At 39.0% G+C, this 21,515-nt stretch overlaps 1 protein-coding gene across 2 annotated transcripts in view; it reads left to right on the plus strand.

The window, feature by feature from the left end:
- CNTNAP5 (contactin associated protein family member 5) overlaps nucleotides 1-21,515 on the plus strand; it is an 877,416-nt gene that overhangs the window by 716,749 nt on the left and 139,152 nt on the right. For both annotated transcript variants that reach the window (XM_033860287.2, XM_019931771.3), the window contains exons 14-16: nucleotides 1,138-1,294; nucleotides 18,561-18,688; nucleotides 18,866-19,036. In XM_033860287.2, coding sequence (XP_033716178.1) covers nucleotides 1,138-1,294; nucleotides 18,561-18,688; nucleotides 18,866-19,036 — 456 coding nt within the window. The remainder of the gene's footprint in view (nucleotides 1-1,137; nucleotides 1,295-18,560; nucleotides 18,689-18,865; nucleotides 19,037-21,515) is intronic.

Below are 21,515 nucleotides of genomic sequence, written 5' to 3' on the forward strand. Positions count from 1 at the left end.
TCTGTTGTTTTGGATATCTTATCATCTTCTGGATAATAATTTTTATCTACTTAAATATTCCCAATTATACAAGATAACTTCAACAGATTTTACTAAACTAAACTTTGCAAAGAAAAAAGAATTGAAAATTGACAAGGACAAGACTCAAAAATAGTTTTCTGTTAACTACATAAACCAGAAATTAGAGGTTGCATCCTAGCTTTGTATGGGTTAAATATGACATACAGAGGGATTTCATTGGCCTATGCAGTATTGACCTTCATAATATTTCTTTTGTCCAAATTTTTGAACTTCAAATATTGTGACTTCTCTTTAAAAAATTCAAAAGATATGGTAACCCTGGCGTTAATCTTTGTCATGACAGAAATCAGTGTGGGGTAAGACAGGGCCACCCTGTCCTCTGAGCCAACACTCTCCCCCTCACCTTCGTGTCCACCCCTCCCCACAGTCTACCAGAAACTGAGGACTAAGGTCGGGCTAATATTGGCCCTCATGCTACTATTTATCGTTTTGTAGTTTTAAAAGGAAGTTAATTTTTGTATCTATATATTCAATATTTTTGGTCTAAGGTCTAGCCCAGTTTACTCAATTGTGATGCCTGCCTGATTTGGTTAGCATTTGAGCTTGTGACCTTGAGTCTAAACATTGTGATTAATCAATATCCTATTATAGAAACGCTTTTCATGGAAGTGTTGTTTATATGAGCACATGTATATAGATATCTCTTTATGTGTGTGCATATAGAGAGAGAGAGATAGAGAGAGAGAAATAAAAGAAAGGAAGGAAGGGAGGAAGGAAGGCAGAAAGAAAAAGAAAGAAGGAAAAAAAAAGGAAGGAAGGAAGGAAGAAAGAAAAAGGGAAAGAAAGAAAGGAGAGATAACAGAAGTGAAGGAGAAAGAACAGAAGGGAAAAGAGGAAGGAAAGAAGGGAGGGAGGGAGGGATATATATACATTGTACGTATGTATGCACATATATATATGTGCACATATGTATGCATATATATATATATACATTTGTGCATACATATGTACAATGTATATATATCCTTCGAGACATTTTCATCTCAGTTTCTGTGACATCCTCTGTGCTATTTCAGGCTTGCTCCATTCTGACTTGTGAAGCATCTTGTCTTTCAGATGGAACCCCACTGACCTGGTGGATCGGACGGTCCAATGAAAGACACCCCTACTGGGGAGGCGCCCCTCCCGGAGTTCAGCAGTGTGACTGTGGCCTAGACGAGAGCTGCCTGGACATTCGACACTTTTGCAATTGTGACGCTGACAAGGACGAATGGTAATGGGCGTCCTGAACCCTCTGCACTCGTGGAGGATGCCCACGAAGGGATGCATAAAATGTCCCCTAAGATAAAAGAGAATAGATGAGAGATTCAATATGAACTAGGGCTCCTGAATAAGGGTGATTGCTTTAACTTTGGAAATTTCTAGTCCTCGTACTTTCAGGGCTATTGCTGAAGTTTTTAACACATAGCGTGTTGCCACACCATCACCCCTTTATATTCTGAACATTCCATTTTCAACAGGAGAATGAAATGTAATATTTAGCTTTGTGATTTAGTCAGCATTTCTGTAATGTGTAGAATATAGGCTTTGGGAGAAGGTGTGGGAGATAGGGATGTGTAATTATACAGACTGTTTCTTTATTCTCCCATTGTCCCACTGATGATCCAGTCACTGGCCTGCCCTATTATTGCCACTAAAAATAGAGAAAAGAAAATTTATATTTATTAAACACCTATTTAATCCTCATAACAAGCTATTAATTCTTTTTTTTTTGTATTATTTTTTATTGAAGCATAGTTGATTTACAATATGTTAGTTTCAGGTGTACAGCACAGTGATATATATATTCAGTTTATTTTCCCTTATAGATTATTACAAGATATTGAGCATATATCTTGTAATAATCTATAAGCATATATCTTGTAATGATCATACATTTCCTGTGTTATACAGTAGGTCCTTTTTTATGATTTTTAAAAAATTTTGTATTGAAGTATACTTGTTTACAATGTTGTGTTACTTTCAGGTGTACAGCAAAGTGATGCAGTTATACATATACATATATCTATTGTTTTTCAGGTTCTTTTCCCATTTAGGTTATTATAGAATATTGAGTAGAGTTCCCTGTGCAATACAATAGGTCCTAGTTGATTGTCTATTTTATATATAGTAGTGTGCATATGTTAATCCCAACCTCCTAATTTATCCCTCCTCTCCCCTTTCTCCTTTGGTAAACATAAATTTGACAGAGAAAACAAACCTATTAATCTTTCATAATTTTCTCACTTTTGCACCTTAAGGTAGAGGAATGTAGATTACAGAGAGGTTAAATACTTTTCTCAAGGACGCACAGGTCTATTAAGAGGTGTATCCAGAATTTGAATTCAGGTATAGCTGAGGCCAGACTCTCTCTTCCTTCCCCACAGCAAGTTACTTTTGTAGATAAAGTTTAGTTTTAGTTCTCATGGCCATCACATGTAGTTTTCCTTTGCCCTGCAGGTCAACTGCTTATTTTTTTTACTGTACTGATTATGAAAATATGCACAGAACATTTCCAAACCCACTTTGGTTTTGACTGAATTTAAGACATTCTTTGGTTTTGGCTTTATAATTGTACTTGCTTCATCAAATGCTGCTCAAGTATAGTTAAGAATTCCTATGTCAACCTGCTCTCAACCTAGTGGAAATGGCTTTTAAGTACTTTCCCTTCACTATTTAAATTGATAACAGCAGGAATGTTTCAAATAAAATTTTAGGTCCACTTGAAACTCAGTTCAGTGAGGAAAAGACCAAGAATGCGGTTCCATCAGGTTACACTAGATGGACCACAGCTTCAGAATGTTGTAGGGCTGCTTGGGCCCCAAGTCATGTGACCTGAGTCTGATCTCAGAGAGACAGCAGTGAGCAGTCTTGAAGCAGGATCTTAGTTCCCTGCCTAGGAATTGAACCTGAGTAGCCTGGATGAAAACTAGGAATCCTAGCCACCAGTCCACCAGGGGGTAGAGACTGGGAGCAAACTTGCCCTGGCTCTTGCCCTCATTTGAAAGCAAGGCTGTTTCAAGGAGGAAAAAACTACAGAAACAGGTACAAAGTTTATTCTTAGAAACACAGCACAACATGTGGGAGAGCACACAGGGAAGCAGTTTATTTAGACAGAAGCAAAACAGGAATACACACCCAGGGAGAAAGGGTGTGGGCATTCTCCCTAATAAGGAGGACCACAGTAACAATGTGCTTAAGTCATTTATGTAGAGGCAGTTCTTCTGGGTCTTTGTTCTCCTCTGGCCAATTATTTTGCTTCTTTTCCCACATCCGACCTATCTTAGGGCCCTTCCCAATATGCGTGCACATCTTTTTGCCAAGATGGATTCCAGCATGGAGGCCTTTGGGAGCTTTGACAAGACTTACTATGGGATGGCGCCCCCTCCCTTTTTGACCCCAGAGGAGCCTCCCTGCACATGTGCCGTTGGGGAGGTCTCCTTGACCTCAGGAGTGATAGATGTGGTCCCCCTATCTCTTTACTCCAGCAGAGATCAGCTCCTGCCATTAACTTTGTCCTTGGAGTGTTAGGGAAAACAGAGCTCCAATTTACTCTGTTTGACAAACTCCCCAGCTGCTCAGCCCAGGGGCCCAGCTATCTTCTACCTCAGGTTCTTTCTCCTAACATCGCGATCTTCACAGGGGTCAAATCAGATGCAGTTGACTGGACTTCTCCATTTTGTGCACTCCCACTCTACCCTGCAGAGCCCTCTATCACATCTTGGAGGCCGACAAACCAAAAATAACTCTTGTTCTGTTCGGAGACTGTGTCTTTTTTAACATTATATCCCTGAAGACCTACTCTGTGTAGAGTAGAAGATGATGGTAGTTAGTTGAATAGATGAATGTAGAAGACCTTTGAGGAGGAGGAAGGATCCCAAAATGGCACCTACAAGCTTGAGAGATGTGTGGAAAGGCTAAATGGTTGTGTGGCCAGGAAAACATAGTCAAAATCCTCTGCAACCAGCAGCTTAGATTTGCTCAGTTTATTTTGATTTTTTTAATTTCCCTTCACTATGCTGACATGAGAGATGTAAGATTCATAGACTTACATGGAAACATGTTCATTTTATTCTGTATCATCAGAGAAGTTGGTAAGGGGGGCAGAATATAAAGAGTTATTGAGAAGGGGAAGTATTTCTCCTAAGTGCCTTCAATTCTCACTCGCTTGTTGGCTGAATTCTTGATCTTTGCTCACTGTTTCCTTTCCTTTGATGAAACTCTTTCCATACCTAATTATGCCTCAGTGCCTTCCCTTCCTAGAGTTCAAATGACCATGCCTGGGCTTAATTTAAGGAACACTGAGGAGCAGGGCTGGAGAATCCCATCACATCACTTAAAAGTGGAAACTTAGACCATCATATTGAAATGCTGCTACTCTCTCTTCTCCAAGACTTCCCACTGATCGTCTCTTCTACTCTGATTCCAGCCTCTCCCTCCTTTGACCTTCTTACTTGTTCACTAACCTTTGAACCCCTCCTATTGACTTCATCATTGAGGTTGTGCTCAGAGAAACTTTTCCTCAACTCTGGTGCCGTCATACCTCTTCCAACATGGATTATTGCATATTTCATAAGCCTTTCCTCTTCCTTTAGAGCCAGGGGAAAAGCCTCATCATGTGCCACTTTCTGTGGCCAGCAACCTTTTATTTAATTTTAGATGTAAGTTTTGTTCAACAATCAACCTATGAAGGATCAAGAGAAAAGATCTGAACTTCCCTTTGTAAAGATGCCCACTTTACCATGGCTGTCCTAGAGTTAAGTTGAATATCTCATATATATATATATATATATATATATATATATATATTATACAGGGTATAGTGTATAAAATACTAAGAACATTTCAGTGTATGATTGTTAAGTGACAATATTTCCTAGGAGTTGCAATATAGTAAAATGCTATCTACTAAATACTATACAAGCCTAAAATCAGTTTTCTGATTCACTTTACCAATCCAGGTGAGATCAGGAATTTCCTTTTATCATTCTCCTGAGGGAGCAGATTCGGATTTAACTCTTCTAGATTTCACTGTTTTAGGACAAGTCATAACCTGTCATAAACGATTCTGGAAAATAACTTATAGAGGCAACTGTACGTACTATTCCAGCTGACATTTACTCATATATCACATGTCTAATGAGTGCCTACTCTGTGCAGTCAGGCAGTCTGCTGTGCAGAGAAAGTCAAGGGCATTACAATCCCTGCCCTTGAGGCACTCGCAGGACAGTGGAAAAGAAAAGGCTAGTTATTTAGCAGTAAATGTAACAGTGTGATGACTTCGGTTATAGACAGAAGCACACCTGTGCTTCTGTGTCAACCTGGGGTGCCCATGGGTTGGGATAGTTCGATTTCAAGGAAAAGTGTAGTTAATTTCTGAAGGATCAGAAGAAGTGAGCTAAAGTTAGTGTAGTACAGGTAGGTGCTGCCATGTATTCAGACACGGAAATGTGAACTAATATAAAAATCACTACTTCCCCCAAATATAAGTATCTTGGTATAGTTTCTGCACAGTTTTCATGTGGGGAACTTATAGGAGAGGTAGGCAGGGAAGAAGGTCAAATCCAGATCAGGAAGCTTCTTGTATGTGAAATAACAATGAGAGAGCTTTGCTTTGTCTGTAACAGGGGTTGTGGACATAGAACATACATTCAGAGTGAAACACAGCAGAGCCTTGTGGAAATGCATTCATTATTTAAATATCCAATTCTATTATTTACTACAGAAAGGTAAAGCACAAAAGCCGGCACTACTATGAAATGGTCATGTTCTTTAACATTCTTTCAACCTGATTCTTAGATAACATGTGGTCCAGCTGGCTTTCCATACATTTCAAACTTTTCTTTCAGACAAGCATGCCCCTTTTGGTGTCCGGGTGCTTCTAAGAAAGCTCAAACAGTTTTACCTTATAAACTTCCCTTAAGTTTCTGCTCTTGGTAAAGTTAGTCAGAATACTGATGTGGGCTGGTATAAACAAACTCATGGTCACCAAAGGGGAAAGGTGGTGAGCAGGAATAAATTGGGAGTCTGGGATTAACATATACACACTACTATACATAAAATAGATAATCAACAAGGACTTACTGTATAGTACAGGGAACTTTACTCCATACTCTGTAATAGCCTATAATGGAAAAGAATCTAAAGAAGAATATATATATACTCATATATATATCTGAATCACTTTGCTTTACAACTAAAACTAACACAACATTGTAAATCAACTATACTCCAATAAATTTTTAAAGTTAATCATGAAAAAAAGTAAAATTAAATTACAAAATGAAAAAATTGGGAAAAAAAGTTAAGTACCGTATGCTGAAGTGTTCTTAGTATTGTATATACTATATCTCATATCATTATCCCAACAACCCCTGAGGTTGGTTTTATTAACTCCTTTCCCCAGAAAAGGAAACTGAGGCTCTGAGATGCTAAGTGGCTTGGATAAGGTCACATGACTAAGTGGGTAGAGTTGGAATTCCAGCTGAATCCAAGGAAGCCCTGCTGACTACATCCAACTAGCTGCTAAGTTGGCATTTTGGGTTACGGCAGCTGGTGAGGATGCCAGAGACCCCTCCCAGGGCATCTCAGATCATATCACTGCACTGTGCATGTTGCTTTCTGCTAAGTCAGGTTGCTCTGAGAGCCTCAGCTATCTTCCAAGACTCTGGTAATTGGTAATATTTTATTCTGTTTTAATTAACCTCTGCAACTGGATCACCTGCTGTCATATATTTCCGTGAGGCCCAAGTAAATGGGGAAAATGAGTATGTTGCGGGTAATGGGTGAAAGTAAGGCAGCTCAGAAGTGGAGGTGGGTGGAAGAAGGAAAAAGAAGTAATTCAAGGAACACCCAAGGCACAATTCCTTCTTAGAATACTAAAGGTAAGCCTCAGGGAGACGTGGATCAGGTGTACTATGGAACTGACTTCTCCTGGGGTTTCCATCCCAGCTAAAGAACTAAACAGGAAAAAAAAAAAGACAAATAAGAAAACTTGTCATGAAAAACAATCTCACAGTAAATGATTGTTTGCAAAGGAACTTCTCGTCAACATAATGATTAAGCCTATAGACATCCCCCCAATCAGGTGTTCTCTGATTTAACCACGTCAGATGGATGGGCTGCTGAGAACAAGAAAGGAAACTGGCGACAGCTCCAAGCCTGGGGATCACACAGGAGAGGGTTGGGCTGTGTGAGGGGTGGAACAACAGTCATCTGGGTAGAGGGGTACAAAATGGGACACAAAGGATGGTGGTAGAGGGATAAAAAGATGGTTGGGTGGTGAGGAGAAGCCAGAGAGATGGTCCAAGGTGTGCCTCTTCATGATGGCCCATGGCCCGGATGAAAAGTTTTCTCATCCAGACAACCAGGTAGAGCTAAGGTGAAGCTCTCTTTTCTAACAGCAGGACATTCTTTTATTTATTCATAAGCAAGTATAGACATTTTTATGTGAGTTTTAGTAACTCTGTTCTTTGCCTCTTGCCCTTACTTCACCCTTGTATGAAGCGACATGGCACAGAACAGAAGGAGGAAATGGTATAAAGTTTAAATTCTGGTTATCTGATCATCCAAAAAAGGAAACTTATTGTTCTTGTTGTTGTTTTTTTTTTTAAGCAGGATATTTAAGGGATTTCTTTTTTTTCTCAGCATGTGGAATCCTGGAGCTTCAAACTACTCTTTAGCCCTGGAGTCTACTTCTCTGCCACAAAGAAATTGTTTAATAAATGGTGCTAAGCCATGAGTGAAAGATGGGTGAAAGACTCCTGTTAAATATATTTTTACCTCTCTGTCGTTTGGTACATTGGGCCATGGTGATTCTAGAATTAACTGATATTCACTGCATTGTTGGCTGGTACCCACCTTTTATTATCTCCCCAGAAATATTTACTCAAAATTTAACCTCAACTTTTTGCTGCAGGTTGATTTTCTCCCGGCTAATCAAAGTGTATCTAGAAGTGATCACGCTGCTCCCAAAGTTATCTTTTTAAACATTTGTCTTGAGCTGTTCTGTTTGTAAAGACATGTCTAAGCCAGCCCCAGGACCTTGACCTTCACAAGGGCCCTTCACTCCTTTCCCTGGAGACTTAATGAGACAATTGCCTTTAGGAAGAAGATGCTGGTTACATCCAAGAGCTTAGAGTTTTGCTGTTTCCTCACGTAGGATATTCTTTGCTCTCTCAGGCATCCTTTGATTTCCCCAAAATCTCCACCTCTGGGATCTCCACACTTAGTGCAGTGAGGATGCTTCAGACTCGGTAGTGTCCTAAATGGGGCAGGAATTCTGAATCCTGAAAGAAAAGAAAGGCTCTATCTCTTATTTTAAAAAAAAAATTATATTGTACAATCTCAACTGGTGGCAATTTTTTTTTTTTTTTTTTTTTTTGTCAGTACGCGGGCGTCTCACTGCTGTGGCCTCTCCCGTTGCGGAGCACAGGCTCCGGACGCGCAGGCTCAGCGGCCATGGCTCACGGGCCCAGCCGCTCCGCGACATGTGGGATCTTCCTGGACCGGGGCACAAACCCATGTCCCCTGCATTGGCAGGCGGACTCTCAACCACTGCGCCACCAGGGAAGCCCTGGTGGCAATTTTTTATTCATGAATGTTATTTATGAGCTATTCCATGTAGAGATTAGGAAGGCTTTATCTGGATTTTTACTCACTCAGTCCCCGAATTCCACATGCATCTAGCAGTGTAGTCAGAGCCAGAGCCTTGGGTTGGAAAGAATATGTTTGGCAGTAGTAGGTTCTTCATACATTAACATCTCAGTGAATGAATGAATGATTTTTTTTTCCTTTCTCCCCATACTCTCTTCCTAGAAAAATATGCCCTCCCCTTGCTAGGTATGTTCTGCTGTTTTATTCCTTAAATTGTCACTTAAAGTATGTATCCTGGGGCAACTTGATACTGACTGGTTTACACTAACAATCCCACGACTGGGTTTCGGATTGTTTTTATTTTATTTTATTTATTTATTTGTTTGTTTGTTTATTTTGGTTGTGTTGGGTCTTTGTTGCTGCGTGCAGGCTTTCTCTAGTTGCAGCGATTGGGGGCTATTCTTCATTGCCGTGCACGGGCTTCTCATTGCGGTGGCTTCTCTTGTTTCAGAGCACGGGGTCTAGGTGTGCAGGCTTCAGTAGTTGCAGCACGTGGGCTCAGTAGTTGTGGCTCCCAGGCTCTAGAGCGCAGGCTCAGTAACTGTAGCTTGTGGGCTCTAGAGCGCAGGCTCAGTAATTGTGGTGCACGGGCATGTGGGATCATTGCTCCGTGGCATGTGGGATCTTCCCGGAGCAGGGCTCGAACTCGTGTCCCCTGCGTTGGCAGGCAGATTCCTAACCATTGCACCACCAGGGAAGCTCCTCAGATTGTTTTTAGATAGAGTGTTTTGTGGTACATCTGATAGAACATGATAGAAGGCATCACACACTCAAGGAAAAGCAAAAAGGAACCATACAAAAATGGGAAAGCACAACTTCTAACCAGGGTTTGATCATTTAAAACTAACATATCACATCATTATCTTACAGAATTCTAGATGGAGTAAAATAGTTAATACTTCACCAAGGGTAGCATTAAGGACTGTTTTTGTGCTTTTTGTTCAATGATGCCACCATCCTGTCGTCTATTTGGAAAATTTCCAATAAGCAATTTAAGACCTATTGGTTCCGGAAGACAAAACATAGCTATGAAATACTCTTTTTTTTATGATTATAGGAAACACAAATATAGACTGAGGCTTCAGTTGCCTCAGTTACCTGTCAAGCTGTACAACTTTATTATCTCTAAGTTGTCTGTAAAGTCACATTACACATTTTGGGTAATTGCAAAATCATGAGTAGCAGAAATAGATAGGACTCAAAGTCAATATCAAGATTAAAAGTTTGCATTTCTTTAGTATATTTTATACAACATTTTGATTTCGGCAATTGTATACCAAAAATATTATCATTTGACTTAAGAATGCAATGAGATGTTGGCTTCTATTTTAATATGCCTACTTGCCACTAAGTAGCATTACTCACCTAATAGTAGTTCTTACTCAGGACCAAATTAGAGGAGCTGCTTACCTTTTTGTCTGCTATTTAAGTTTGCTTACAGCTCTCAGTTCTGATTTATCTGACCGAGGTATCTATATTTAACAATGCCCAAGGAGAATAATTTATCCTGATTTTTAAAATTTAGGAGTTTTTTATTACAAAATAAATATGTCCTATTATTATTATAAAAAATTCAAATATTTCAGAAATATTAAATAAAAAGGAAGCTCCTTCCTCACTATCACTTCGTATCCTCTTACTTCCACCCAACATGTAAAATTTTATACCTAGAGATAATAGTGGGGCGTGTAGGGCACATCTACATATAAATATCTTCCTATGCACATACCATATTTATTAATATGAAAGTTCATTCAGTTTTTACGAAATGTGAGATTGTATTAAATGTTATCTGCAGCTTGTTTTTCTACATGAACTATGTCTTGAAGAGCTTTGACTTGGCATCATTAAATAAGCATAAACAGGAATGCCTCCTGTCCATTTTAATGGCTGAAAAGTGAGTTGTATCATAACTTACAGTTTATCATAAAATAATAAACATTTTATTTTTACTTTGTTTATTTATTTTTTTGTGGTATGTGGGCCTCTCACTGTTGTGGCCTCTCCCATTGCGGAGCACAGGCTCCAGACGCTTAGGCTCAGCGGCCATGGCTCACGGGCCCAGCCACTCCGTGGCATGTGGGATCTTCCCGGACCGGGGCACGAACCCTTGTCCCCTGCATCGGCAGGCGGACTCTCAACCACTGTGCCACCAGGGAAGCCCTAAAAATTTTATTTTTAAATGATGTTTTAGTATTAGAAAAAAATATTGCAATGAACATTTTTGAATCTTGACATACTTTCATTTTTAAAGTTATTATTTCTATCGCATAGATTTCTGGCTTAGAATTGTTAAATCATCCACTTTTCTATTTTGATGAATGTGGCCAAATTGTTGAAGGGACTTAGGATTTTATATAGACCACAAGGGAGTCAGTTCAGAACTGGTCTCCCTGAATCTGGGGTGAAATTATAGTCTCTTTGAGCAAGTGGCTTCACCACAGAACTCACTGGGGGTCGAAACAGAGCCACACAGGAAGACGTTAATTACAACCTCCTTTGACTCAGGAGAGTTGTAATTGCTGGAACCCTTCAGCAGGTGTGGACAGCTCTGACAGGACCCTGGTGATGTTGTATTCCCCTTCCGTTCTTCCTCTCAGTGTTTGTCATTTCTATCACGCCTGGTCCTGCTCTGAGATCCATGGCAACACTTTCAGCTACCTACAAATAAATACATTCTCTGCATTATTTTCAAAAAGTAGAGTCTTCATCATTAAGAAGAAGAAGGAGGAGAAACAGTTTTATCTCCTTTGCAAATCTGCCTTCTAGATTTTTAGTGAAAATATCATGACGTAATACATGTAATACACGCAGAACACACACAATTGTGGCTACTTATTCTGGCTGCACCCTCATTTTCTGGATGTAAAATATAATTGACCTCTATGTGATATCATATGATGTACTGGGATGATCAAATCCTGTATTTCTCACTTAGTGACTGTCATTTAGCCTCTCTGAGCTTCAGGCTCTTGTTTGATTTAAGAAAAGAAAAATAAAACCAAAAAGAGAGAAAGAATGCCTATCTCTGGGGAGTGCTGGCTAAGTTGGCATTAATTTGCTCGTCTAACAGATGTGCCAGGTATTTAGTTCTCAAAAATGTGTTAGTCATCATTTTTATTATTATTTTCTTTATTTTTACAGTATCTTAAATGAACTATGAGGCAATATTGACTTATAGAAGTTAAACTAATTTCTATCTTATGCAATAAAATGCATAAGATAACTAACTAGCATACCAAAGCAATCAAATATATCCTTCAGCCATCACACTCTAGGTAAGACTAGGAAAGAGCACTGAAGACCCTTCTCCCCAAAATGGTGCTGCCCTCTGAAAGTTCACTGGTAAAACTCACCATGTCATGGTTGGAGTGTTTCTGCCTCCATGGAACTCAACCAGGAGACTGCTTGTTAAGTGTGTCACCGAAGAGTTTGTGGACTCCCAGAATTCCTGTCAAGGTGACCTATGTATAATCTCAGAGAACATTGCAAATTAGTCAACTGAAACCTAATCAAAGTGTATCTCGTGTGGAGAAAGCCTGTGTGAATGGAATGGGGAGAGTCAGCCCGAAACCCACAAGGACAACTCAAGGACTCAGGGCCAGGTTATTCCAGCCCTGCCTGGAGAAGATGTAGACAAATGTGGGAAACGCAGTTTCCACTCACGAGAGAGCCGCTCTCTGCAGGAGCCAGACGAGGCCTGGGGAACAGGAGAGCACACCGGTTATGGCAAAAGTTTTGCTTCCAACCCTAGCCTCTCCACTTGCCAACAGTGACCTCTGAGAAGTTGTACCTCCTCTCTCAACCTCTGTTGCCTCTGCTGTACAAGACAGGCGATGTTATAACTCCATTATAGGGCTGTTCCGAGGGTGAAACAAGATCAGGTGTAAAACTCTATTCGTGTGCTCACCTGGCCAGGGAAAGGCAAGAGGTGGCTCCCATCCTCAGGTCCTGAGCTGTGAGATGCTCAGCCGAACCCCAGAGCCATCAGTAAGTTTAAGAATAGCAGCCTCACACCCAAGCAGGGCCTCTAACATGTGGATCTTTTTCTTTAGGAAGAACTCCTCCAGTAAAAGGCAAGGGTGGCTTTAAATTGCATTTTATTTTCTACTCTAATATGTTAAATATTTTGGAATTTGGACCCTACCTGTAAGAGATAGAGACTTCTTTACAAGGTTTGAAGCAATAAAGTACATCTTGTGGTCCACATGTGTGAGTATGTTTCTGGAGGTGTGGACATGAGTGAGAGGGAGGGAGGGGGCAGAGCGAGGAAAAGTAGGGGGCAGGTCAGGTGACTATCTCCCAGACCCAGTCTGACTCTGGGCCTCAGAGTAAAACTGAGGCCAGGAGGATGAGGATAGTGCAGCTGAACAGAGACCTAAAGTTGGGGAGTTTGGTGGAAGTTGTCGGTCAAGAATGAAGGAGGAAGTGAGGATAAGAGGAGAAATGAAGATCCGCAGGTGTACGGCCTCAGCAGCTGAGAGCCTGGGACCAAGGCATTGACAGAACTGAGTAACAAGTAGGGTGGCCGATCCCTGGGGAAGTGACCAGTGGAGGGGAGTTGAGCATATTAGTTAAGGGTTGACGATTGATGTCCAAAGGAGATCTTTCATAGGCAGTTGAATGAATATGTATTCCTCAGAAAATGCACGTGAGTGTGTGTGTGTGTAACAGGAAAGAAGGCAGCACTCTAAAATGCTGCAGCATCGTGGAGTAAGTTAGGGACTGGCATTTCCATTCTGTGGAAACGAGCGATTCTCTGAAGTTTCAGGGGGCTGGAAGGAGAAGAGGTCAATTTTGGTAGGTCTGGGAGGAGGGTGAGAGAGAAGAAAAAATGCAGACTTTCTGTGAAGAGCTTTTATGGCACTACTGAATGTTTCTTTCTTTCTTTCCTATCCAGAACAGGTTAATTCCAATGATGTCTACAAAAACCTTCATCCTTGCTAGTACTCTTTAAAATCAGTTTTATACTCGTAAAATCCGGAGGGCCGTTTACATTTCTTAACAATAAAGTAGTATTGGGTAAACTTTGGCTGTATTCATATACTAAGACCAGATTTTGTTTTCTCACACCTATTTGAGAAGAGCCCTATGGCTTCAGTTTTCTTAAAGTATTTACAGAAGAAATGTAGTTTCTGAAAATGTTAAATATATGCCAACATCATCTTGTTTTGTCCCTCATGTTTCTTATACTAGGGACTGAAATCAAGACTCCAGATATGTCCTGGTCAGTGTGGGGCGCAGCTAAAGGGATATTATCCTCTGGTGTGGACTTGTCTATGTGACCACAGTCAACGTTTGCACTTGCTATTTTGTCAACCAAGTGACCCTTGAGCTTGTTGTGAGCTTCTTGTCATCTAATCCCTTAGGTTCTTCTTTTTTTTTTTTAAGTCTCAATAAGGAAGACAAAAGGGAAATAATGCCTTAACTAAAGTTAAGATAGAATTACTGTCAAGCATTGATATGGCATTTAGACTTGCAGAGCTGTTTATGGGCCTCATCCTGGCTATACCTCTTTTGCAGCCACAGCAAATGGAGGGCTTCATGTCTCCCACTCAACAGAAAGGTATGCAGAGTTTCCTGAGAATAATTCATTCAGAGTCACACAAGGGCTTCCAAGGGACCTGAGGTCTTGAGTTCTTTGCATAATTTTCTAGGTTTATCTTCCTTATCAATAACGTGTTATATGTTACTTTTGGGTGACTGAAAGAGAGAAGAATATAAAAAGGAAAAAAAAATCTCTCTTAATAAGCTCAGTCACCCAAATGATGCTATAAAAAGAATTGCAGCAGTTAACCAAAAACTGGCTGACAGAAAAAGAAAAACAAAGCAGTATATGAGTTTTCACTGCACTTTAATGATACACTAAAGAAATCAGTAGCCCCTGTTCTGCTCTGCAAACCTGATTTTGGTAAAGTCCCTAGTTTCAGATAGAAAAACCTGAAGAGGAGACCACATTGGCTAATTCTGTGCCATACTTTTTCTCTTGAGAATATTTGAGTCTTTTCCTTAATGTGCATGTTTTATCATTAGGTCACATGTGTTTCTTGAGGACCATGTGTCTGTTATCTATTCTTTGTGCCCTTCAAGCTTCCATAAGCTGGGATCTTTGGCTGGCCAACAGTAGGGCACTTTTTTCTTATTTTCCTTTCAAAAATTCTTTGTGTTTTACATTTTTTTTTCACACTTGACTGGGAATTTCAATAGCTATTTATTGAATCCTTACTATGTGTTAATCAACATGTTAAGTTTTATATACATTATCTACTTTGATTTATACAACAACATCGAATTAGTATTATTATCCCCATTTAAGAGATTAGGAAACTGAGTCCCAGGCTGACCTCATGACATCGTACAACCCGTGTGTTGAGGCACATGTTTTAAGCTAGGTCCGTCTGGCCTAATGACAATTCTTTCCCACTACAACACAATCATTTTTGTACTTATAAAGTACATAAGCACCCTGTGCCTTTAGGAAGAGTCTTGTATATTCTTCCAAAGGAAGACAAAGTCTGTAAAGTGTTTGCCCTTGAGAAGACAAGTTCATACAGAAGCCAAAGGAAAACAACTTCGTGTGTAGAACATCAACTCTACAGCTGCAGTTTGTATCATTTTTTATGCCACCCCCCAAATATTCTACCCATTAATACTTCGAAATGTTTGAATCAGCCTTGTCGTTCACACATTGAATTAAATCCAAACACTATTCTCACTGTGATGCTAAGAGCATGAATGAACTTGCAAAGTCTCTTGATGCCCAGGTGGCCTGTAGGCTGAACACAGCCCTCACCTGTGTTTTTTTGTTTGTTTGTTTGTTTTTTGTTTTTTTGTTTGTTTTGCGGTACATGGGCCTCTCACTGTTGTGGCCTCTCCCATTGCGGAGCACAGGCTCCGGACGCGCAGGCTCAGCAGCCATGGCTCACGGGCCCAGCCGCTCCACAGCACGTGGGATCTTCCCGGACCAGGACACTAACCCGTGTCCCCTGAATTGGCAGGCGGACTCTCAACCACTGGGCCACCAGGGAAGCCCACCTGTGTTTTATTGGTCAGTTTTATTGCAGTGTTGATTCCCACAATACTTTTTTTTTTTTTTAAGAATTTTAAATCCATTTCTATGATTTGAAAAATTGAGAAATTTTACGTTGATATTCCAGTCTGGCCCACTGGTCCTACATTCATGAAGAGCATAATTACCTGTTAGGAATGACTATCACCGTCTCCTATAGACAGAATACTACTTCCTCCCAATCTTCCTCTTGTTCTTTCTCTCTCTCTCTTTCTCCCTGACACTGAAGCTGTTTGTCATGTCCCATTTATCACCTAACACAAAGCTGGCTTCATTCATTTTTATTACTTTCCTTGACCCTGTAGGCATTTGAGTTTGTTTCTACCACATTAAACAACTTTGGAGAGATTTTTAGATTTTATATAAAAAGTATTTTTGGTAATATGCTCTGCATCATCAAACTAAATATGAAGTTCTTTTTCTCTGTTATTTGGAAGAGATTTTTATTCTTGGAGCAATTTTGTATATTCCAACACTTTGGTGCCAGGACATCAAATTGATACAGGCAAGATGCCATAGTGTATGAGGGAGACAGTGCTTGACACTGCTGGACAGACTTCAGAATCTACCATTTTCACCTTGAAAATGAAAGAAGAATTAGGGAGAAATAAAATCCTATAGTAATGTAGAGTTTCTACAGGAGTTTGATCTTTATTCCACTTTGGTTACTTGAAACTTGCTTTGCAATGTCTGCTTGAAAAAATATTAGAACATGAAGATTCTAATTTTATTCTGTGTATATGTGACATTCATAGATGTGCTTTCAAATAGACACAAGAATCTTATTCCAGATCCTTTGATTGGCCTCTAAATACAGGTACTCAAATTACAGACAGTGGATAGTGCATTTCTTTACATTTTGGGTGAACAGACTTGTAAGGGTATACGTACAGGTGAATATTTGATTTGATTATAACCAAGATGAATTAGTGCGTTTTTCTACAGATCTCAGGAGTTGTATGTCTAATCTTAACATTTAATTTTCTACAGTGTGGAAACCTCCAATACAGAATCATAGCTTGATGTATGAAAAGATAAATTGACTTGCCTGAGGCTGCAGTGATTCAGGGGCAAAAATGGGAACTCAAATGAGTGTTAACACTACTATTTTTTGAGCATTTACCATAGATTAGGCACTGTGACTATATCATATCATTTAATTCTCTCTATAACTCTGTGATATGGGCATTACCTCCATTTTTCAACTGAGGATACTGTGGAATCTCAGAAATAAAATAATTTGCCCAAGCTAATGCAGGTGGAAACTGGAGATCCGGGATTTCAGAACAAATCTGTGTGCTTCTAAATCTATGTCCTTAAAGCACTTCATCACACTACTTGAACCTTGCCATGCATCCTTAATTCAAAATTTGACACATTTTTTCTTTGTCTTTAGTCTCAGAGCTGTAAATAATATGCAAAGGATGCTGAAATATAATGTTGATTTTGAGTGTTTTTTGAGTGTTGTGTTGATGTCTTTGTGTCTACAGAGAGAGAACCAATATGAATTAGCTCCTCTGTGTTCTCATTAACAAATTGCTACATCGTATACCTTGCCTTGATTGTTGTGGCTTGGTGCTGTGTCTCCCAGTTCCCAGGAACAGACAAGATGATCCATCCTGTGCTTACTTGAGGCTGTGTGGCTGAACAGTCCAACCCACCCACGTGCAATTATCAGACTGCCTTATATAATTCATTTCAGCTCAGATTAACATATATTTATGGCATACTTGTTAAATTTAGGGCTGAGATAGACACCAAGTGACTAGACCCCTGCCCCTTCTACCCTGTGGCCATAGACAAGTTATCTCATATCTCTTAGCCTCAGTTTCCTCATTTGTAATAGAAATAATGGTACCCACTGCATAGGTGTGTTACTTTTCCCCTAGTATACTTCTGGCTCAAGATCACTGCATATTCACTCAATGTCAGTTTCCTACCTACATTTCCTTTTTACTCTCAGTAAAATGGTGTGTCCTTACCATGAGTCCAAAAACACAACTCAAAAAAAAAAAAGGAGACGCAAGAGGGAGGAGATACGGGGATATATGTATATGTATAGCTGATTTACTTTGTTATAAAGCAGAAACTAACATATCATTGCAAAGCAATTATACTCCAATAAAGATGTTAAAAATAAAAGAAGGAAAACATGAATAGCTTAACCCCATTCATTTTTAACTTTCTTGTCAAAGGATGACTAGTCAGTTTCCTAATTGCGTAATTAACAGAGACAAAGCCAGAGTCATTAACTACAAAGGTCTCTAAAACAGAAAAAAAATAAAAAGCAACAATCCATCTTAAAAGGTGATAAGAAACATCCTAAACTGATTAAAACCTGTTGGCAGGTGGCTGAAACAAGTCCTTGGAGTGATTTTAAAAAGTGGCTTTGTGATGCTTATTTCAAATTAGTTACTGAGATAGCTGATCTCTTCATGGAAAGAGAGGCAATGTTTCATGTTCCATCAGCACTGCATTGGGCAGGTGGGGTCTGTGAGCTACAAAAAGCAGCAGCAAGCTCTGTAAACTATCTGCTTTTCTGGAAAGACTTAAGGAAGATGTAAAATGCTCTTGTTTTTGGAAACTGGCTATGGGTTTTGTAATTGGCATCCCAGACTTTCACGCATACCTATGAGATGAAAGGCCCTCTGTTATTCCCCTGCTGCCCCAACCCTGCAGCAACCAGCCAAATCACTTTTGAAAAGAGGAGGCTTGTTAAAGAATTCCTAGATTATCCACATTTTCTCCTTTCTTTTCTTAAATTTATGTTTTGCAGGACAAATGATACTGGCTTTCTTTCCTTCAAAGACCACTTGCCTGTCACTCAGATAGTTATCACTGATACCAACAGATCAAACTCAGAAGCTGCTTGGAGAATTGGTCCCTTGCGTTGCTATGGTGACCGTGAGTACTAAATTGAAAGAAGATTTCTCTCTGTCTTACATAAGCACAAGATGTTTTATTCCCTTATCCTTTTTCCCTGCAGTGTCCCCCAGTCTAGAAAATTATCTACATGCCCAGTGCTTTCCTGTACCCCATTCAAAAACAATGAACCATACTCAGGATTTTTTTCATTTGCAGGACACTTCTGGAATGCGGTATCATTTTATACAGAAACCTCTTACCTCCACTTTCCTACCTTCCATGCGGAATTCAGTGCTGACATTTCCTTCTTTTTTAAAACCACGGCTTTATCTGGAGTTTTCCTAGAAAACCTTGGCATTAAAGACTTCATCCGACTTGAAATAAGCTGTGAGTGTTCTCATTTATGAATTTAATATAACTGGTCAACAGAAGTTTTAATCTTATCTTTGCCACCAACAACTAGTGTACTATTTAGATTATCAAATTAATCTCCCTGAGCCTCTGTCAAATTAACAATGATAATTTCTAGTTCCTCCTTATGCTTCTTGTTTTATTATTACTTATCAGTGTTTAAAGAGTCATTCTGTCCTCAAACTAGTGCATTCCCAAAATTCCCATAGATATTTATTTACAGTGTCTTTTTTCTGATCCGTGGGCATTTACTACCTATTCTTTTAAGCTTCCACACAACAGAATTTTTTCATTGCAATTTCTATGGAAAGCTGAGAACATTAGTATTCTGCATTCTGTTTGTACTTGAAGTCAAATTTTTGTTGTACTTTTTCTCTGCAAGTAATCTCTTGACTTATTTCCCATCACCAGGCATATGTGACTGACCAATCAGAATTTCCATTGTTTCTCTACCACTTCACCTTGAACAGGGGTGTATCTAGTGAGTTTGATGTCAGGACATGGATCATTTTTTAACATCCCATCTCCTATATACAAGTTATATTAAGAAATAATCATAAAGTTAAATGAAAAGTAGTACAAATGCATATGGGGAAGTGTTCTGTTAATGAACTTTTATATGTAATCATGCCAATAAAAATATTCCAGTACAAAAAAGAAACACAATACAATAAAGAATTTTAATCTCATTCATTCATTTTTTATATAAAAGGGAAAAATACCTACATATTGGTCTGTTCAAGTAATACTTGTAACATTAAAAGTTCTGTTCCTTAGACTTGACTTATGTAAACTTGTTGAGTGAGTTCATCAGAACTGATTTTCTTTGCATGTTCATGTTCAAAAGAGAGTATAATCAGATTTGTCCATTTATCTTCTCTCTTACTGATCAAAGGATACTTTTTATTAACTTTAAAATGTTTTTCACATTAAGCAATAGATATAAACATTTTAGAAAAGATTTTAAACATAAGGCTAAGTTTGATAGAGATTCCTAAAAATCCCATTTTACAATAAATTCCAGAAATTACTATAATCTCTATGTATTTCTTTCATGATCAATGTTAGCATCTTTCAAATAGCTCTGAAATAAAAAAAAAAAACACTAAAATATTTTTATTAGAAAATTCATCATGGGTTACTATTCTACTTGGTAAAACCTTACAGAGTTCCTAAGGTTTTGGAGTTGCTTAAGCTCTCTTTGGGTGCAATTTGTGTTCACAGCCCCTGTGGTACTATATATTCCTTGTTTCAACAGTAGATCTGAGTTAAACAATGACAGCACAGTAACTGTAAAAATGGGAAATCAGAAATTGAGCTCTTATTCTTAAAAACAAACACATATTTTAGTCTGCATGTTCAGGAGCCAATGGTACGTCAGGAGTTCTCTATGTTAACTTCCCTCTTGAATATAATATGTGGTAGGTAATAAAATGTACTCTTTGAAGCTTACACATTATTAAAAATTAATACTAACATCAGCATTTGTTACAACTTAAACCTACAAAAGTTTCCCCCCCACCCCCGGTGGAGGAATGTTTCATTGCTGACATTATTTAGAATTACTGTTGTGTGGCAATAATAAAAAAAAAGATCTACTTTTAGTTGCTTTTGCTAGTTTTCTGATTCTCTGCATTCATTATACCCACTTCTTTCTTATACACAAGGTGGACTGCTCCCGCCATCTAGCCCTTATTAAAGCCATGACCATGAAGACTTATGCTTTTCGTTATGTGTCTCATTTACCTGGTTTTAAATACATGTTTTCTATGATTTGATTGTGGCAATCGACCATATTACAATAATAGTGTGACAGCATGAAATACCCTTGAAAACCTAAGTAATAATGTCTTAGCAACAGAAACGTGGAAATTTGAGACCTCCAGGAAAAGAGACAAAAGTGCTGGCTGGAGGAGATGGCTGAAGTGCATGTACAGGTCTCCTGCAGAGCACAGAGCAGCTAAGTGTTTCTTCTGCAGCTACAGCCCAATACAAGGAAAGGCATCTCTTTAACGGGTAGTTGTAATCTCCTTTTACTCCAATGATTTAGACTATTAATGGCAGGAAGCTCTTGTGGCTTTAGTGTGAAATAAGATCCCTCATAGCTACCTTGGCCAGGCTTTAAATACGTGGAGTTGAGTGCCAGCCATTTCATAATATGGATATAATAACCTCAATGTAAATTTAATAACAATCAGGCCCTAAGGCCTTTCGATTCATTAAAGCAGCAGCAAATGTCATGGCATATTATCACAAGGTAATGAGTGATGATTTCGTGTTAATTATATTTCAGTGTCCAATTTGTTTGAACTTCCTCATACTATATTTTGTCCTTTGGGCTGCACAAAAATGTTTTCCGTGCAAGTGGTATTAAATCTGATAAAAATTTAAAATCCATTGATGTCATTGTTCAGTGCACACTTTTTCACCAGATCAGAGAATATGTATTTTTTGA

Source organism: Tursiops truncatus, chromosome 7, assembly GCF_011762595.2.
Source record: "Tursiops truncatus isolate mTurTru1 chromosome 7, mTurTru1.mat.Y, whole genome shotgun sequence".
NCBI lineage: Eukaryota > Metazoa > Chordata > Mammalia > Artiodactyla > Delphinidae > Tursiops > Tursiops truncatus.